This window comes from Tupaia chinensis, unplaced genomic scaffold (assembly GCF_000334495.1).
Source record: "Tupaia chinensis unplaced genomic scaffold, TupChi_1.0 Scaffold149383_1, whole genome shotgun sequence".
Lineage (NCBI taxonomy): Eukaryota > Metazoa > Chordata > Mammalia > Scandentia > Tupaiidae > Tupaia > Tupaia belangeri.
Window position 1 is genome coordinate 3,140,556 of NW_006209227.1, and position 4,554 is coordinate 3,145,109.

Below are 4,554 nucleotides of genomic sequence, written 5' to 3' on the forward strand. Positions count from 1 at the left end.
CCTCAAAGCCTCAGTACACATAAAAGAAGGAGCATTTTACACCTTGAAGACGTACCCAGTGCCGTACCCAAAGGAGGAGTTGGAAGCAGCTTTTGTGAGCTTCGGGCACTTGAGTTTTGAGAATGTTCCTTTCCTGCAGCGTTTTGTCAAGCTATACAAGAATGCCCAAGAGAACTCTGCTCGGTTTTTGTCCTCCTGCCACCACTTCCTGTATAACAAGGAGCTCATGGCCTGGTTGGCTGAACAAAACTTCGACCTCATGCTTACAGATCCGGTCCTTCCATGTGGCATCATCGTGGCCCAACACCTGGGTCTGCCTATGGTACACTTCTTGAATGGACTGCCGTGCAGCCTGGACGTGGCGGCCACCCAGTGTCCTAGCCCGCTGTCCTATGTGCCCAAGCTGTTGTCCTCTAATCCAGACCACATGACCTTCCTGCAGCGGGTGAAGAACGTGCTCATCTACTTGATGGAGAACTCCCTGTGTCCCATGCTTTACACTCCTTATGAGCAACTTGCCTCGGAATTCCTCCAGAGAGACGTAACTCTCCAGGACCTTCTGAGCAGTGCGTCTATCTGGCTGATGAGAAGTGATTTTGTGCTGAATTTCCCCAAGCCCATCATGCCCAACATGGTGTTCATTGGTGGGATCAACTGCATGAGCAAGGCGCCCCTATCCCAGGTGTGTATCTGAGTGGGACCTTTACCTGCCTGGACCCTCGTCAGCACCTTGGATAGAGCCTGCCCCGAGGCCTGCAGAGTGAACATGGTGACTTAAAGTGCCTTCTGTTGTTCATTTCCTTTTAAAAGTTTCTTTTTCCTTCTTCCTTTCTTCCTTTTTTCTTTCTCTTTCCTTCCTACTTTCTCTTTCTTTCTTTTGTTGTCTTTTTTCTTTCTTTCTCCCTTCCTCCTTCCCTCCCTCCTTTTTTATTTTTCTTTCTTTCTTCCTTTCTTTCTCTTTCTCTTTTCTTTTTTTCTTTCTTTCTCTCTTCCTCCTTCCCTCCCTCCTTTTTTATCTTTCTTTCTTTCTTTCTTCTTTCTCTCTCTTTCTTTCTTTCTCTTTCTCTTTTCTTTTTTTCTTTCTTTCTCTCTTCCTCCTTCCCTCCCTCCTTTTTTATCTTTCTTTCTTTCTTTCTTCTTTCTCTCTCTTTCTTTCTTTCTCTTTCTCCTTCCTTCCCTTCTTTCTTTCTTTTTCTTCTTTCTTTCCTTCCTCTCCCTGTTTCTTCTTTCTCTTTCTTCCTTCCTTCCTTCCTTCCTCTCTTGCTCTTTCTTTCTTTTTCCTTTCTACCTCCCTTACTTAATCCTTCCTTTCTTTCTTTCTCTTTCTTTCTTTTGTTGTCTTTTTTCTTTCTTTCTCCCTCCCTCCTTCCCTCCCTCCTTTCTTTCTTTCTTTATTTCTCTCTCTGTCTGTTTTTTCTTTTCCTTCCTTTCTTCCTTCCTTCCTCTCTCTTTCTTTTTCTTTCTACCTCCCTTACTTAATCCTTTCTTTCTTTTTCTCTTTCTCTTTCTCTTTCCTTCCTTTTCTTTCTTTCTTTCTTTCTTTCTTTCTTTCTTTCTTTCTTTCTTTCTTCCTTCCTTCCTTCCTTCCTTCCTTCCTTCCTTCCTTCCTTCCTTCCTTCCTTTATTTATTTTTTGAGAGTAAGAGGAAGGAAAGGAGGTGTCCCCAATAGGGACCTCACTCTGCAATCCACTCCCTGTCTCGGCCACCCCAGCTCATGTGTGTGCTCTGGGTGTGTCTAGGGAGACCCCAGGACCTGAACTTGAGATGTTTCCAAGTGGCCTCAGCAGTACCAGGCACTGCCTCATTGCCAAGCCACCACAGCTGGCCTGCTTGTGTTAAGTCCTGGCTCGCATGTCATGGTTTCAAGTTTGTCTGTCTTTGGCATCATCTTCTGGGTTATTTTATGTATCTGAGGTTGTGAGAAAGTGTGTTTTGGGCATTTTAGTGTGTGTCCAGTGGACAGCAACCCGTGAGATGCTACAGGGGTCGGGGGACTTAAACACGGATCGTTAGTTCAGGACCCGGCATGGCAGGAGAGTGGGCAGCACAAACCATGCCTCACTAGGGTCAGGCACCCAGGTCAAGACTGACAGCACAGCTCTTTGTTCTCTGTAGATGCTGGCAAGGCCACTTCTGACTCAAGCTCCATTCTTTAGGGAACCAGCAGTTAGCGTAATGGCTATGTTGTTGGACTCCCACGTAGTCGACCACGGTTCGCATCCCAGATCCGGTGGCTTAAAACTCACGCCGGGTGCGTGTGCGTGCGTGCCCAGGATCCTGAGAGGAGAATGGAGGAGAAGGGATTGCGGCGTGACCATCCCACCTGGGGGGTGATTTCTCGCTTTCTGTCTCTATGTCTCTCTCTGTCTGTTTGGCGATCGCACGCGCCCTATAGCGAAAATCTCTCAAAAAAAAAAAAAAAGCTCCAATCTTTAAATATTCCAGTAGCACGCTGGATCTTGCAATCCCTTCTCTCCCAGTAAATGAATAACAAGGCAGTGAGGTTCTGACACAGGACAGAAAGGTCACGGGTCTCATTCCCCAAAATGCTAATATATTCGTTTTCCCATAAAGAATTAAAAGTATACAAAAGTAGCATTCATATCCTCCTCAAAATCTTAGCAGATATGCTATAGAACAAAGGAGAGGCCTCTTCAAAGGGATTTGGGAAGGGCTTTCCAAGGAGATGATGTCCCGGTGGGTGTTTATTCATTTACTCTTTCAATGTTGGCTCAGGATCTACTGCAATCCAGATACTTCCCAGGTGTTTGATCTGCTCCTGCTGAGGACCGTTCTCACCCTCAGAGAGCCCTGGACCTAATTTCCAGAGGGCCTCTAATATAACTCAACATGCTCATGTCATTGTCATGGCAGGGAGAAACTCTGGGCAGCAGACAGAAAGCCAGGTGGGAAGGCAGGGGCAAGTTTGTGCCTCCTCCCTGCTAGGCTGTGACTGAGTCCCCGGCCATGGGGCATTATGCTCATGTGTGATACAGAAGGAGACCTGATGACCTCTCAAAGATCTGCTGGCCCTAATATTCCAATACTCTATAGCCTGTTGGACAAGAATGTGTCTGATGGGGTGATCTGGTTAAGAAAGAAGGGGGGTATTGTTGATTTTCTTTTTTGTTTTTAATTTTTTTCTTTTTTTAAAAAAACTAAATTAAATTATTTTACAATTGAAATATGAATTTATTTTGGTACAAAACGCTAGAGAACAAAGGAGAGGCCTCTTCAAAGGGGTTTGGGAAGGACTTTCCAAGGAGATGATGTCCCAGTGGGTGTTTATTCATTTACTCTTTCAATGTTGGCTCAGGATCTACTGCAATTCAGGTACTTCCCAGGTGTTGGATCTGCTCCTGCTGAGGACCGTTCTCACCCTCAGAGAGCCCTGGACCTTTTTTCCAGAGGGCCTCCAATATAACTCAACATGCTCATGTCATTGTCATGGCAGGGAGAAACTCTGGGCAGCAGACAGAAAGCCAGGTGGGAAGTCAGGGGCAAGGTTGTGCCTCCTCCCTGCTAGGCTGTGACTGAGTCCCCGGCCATGGGGCATTATGCTCATGTGTGATACAGAAGGAGACCTGATGACCTCTCAAAGATCTGCTGGCCCTAATATTCCAATACTCTATAGCCTGTTGGACAAGAATGTGTCTGATGGGGTGATCTGGTTAAGAAAGAAGGGGGGTATTGTTGATTTTCTTTTTTGTTTTTAATTTTTTTCTTTTTTTAAAAAAACTAAATTAAATTATTTTACAATTGAAATATGAATTTATTTTGGTACAAAACATTTTTGAAATTCATACATAATTTTCCCAATACACGTATTTCCATGAGCTTTTTCTTGAAACATTTTTTTTTGAGAGATTTTCGCTATAGGGCGTGTATGCTCGCCAGACAGACAGAGAGAGACATAGAGACAGAAAGCGAGAAATCACCCCCCAGGGGGGATGGTCATGCCGCAATCCCTTCTCCTCCATTCTCCTCTCGGGATCTTGAGCATACACGCACACGCGCCCGGCGTGAGATTTAAGCCACCGGGTCTGGGACGTGAACTGCGGTCGACTACGTGGGAGTCCAGCGACATAGCCATTATGCTAACTGCTGGTTCCCTTGAAACATTTTTAAAATTAATTTACATTCATTCCCTAAGCATTGTCACAGCATATAAAATGTGATTTCCCATCCATAACATACTGCATAGTGGGTTAATCATGCATGTTTTTGCAATAATTTCCATTTCTATAGATACATTTTACCCCTAATTCTGACCCTCTGCCCTTTCCCACACTCCTTGCACACTATCTCTGGTGTCTATCATTGTTTTCCATTCCTTTCTCCCCCACAATTTCTTAAATAATCTAACTACTTTCAATAGAAAGTTCAGCTGGTAATTTCAAGAAAAGCAGTTTTAACTTTAATAAATCCAAGAAATGCTAAGGAACTTTGCTTAAAACTTAAAGCCAGGAAACAGGTTAGTAATCTCTTCAAATAGTAGGTACATGAACCTATCGGCAGCTCAAGACCGGACAAAAATCCCTAAAACCCAAAAA

At 44.4% G+C, this 4,554-nt stretch overlaps 1 protein-coding gene across 2 annotated transcripts in view; it reads left to right on the forward strand.

The window, feature by feature from the left end:
- The window catches only part of LOC102475126 (UDP-glucuronosyltransferase 1-6), a 67,999-nt gene that overhangs the window by 51,879 nt on the left and 11,566 nt on the right, over window positions 1–4,554 (forward strand). The window contains exon 3 of one of the 2 annotated variants that reach the window (XM_014585250.2): window positions 6–682. The exons of the other annotated variant lie outside the window; for it this stretch is intronic. Coding sequence (XP_014440736.1) covers window positions 6–682 — 677 coding nt within the window. The remainder of the gene's footprint in view (window positions 1–5; window positions 683–4,554) is intronic. 2 annotated transcript variants of the gene reach the window in all.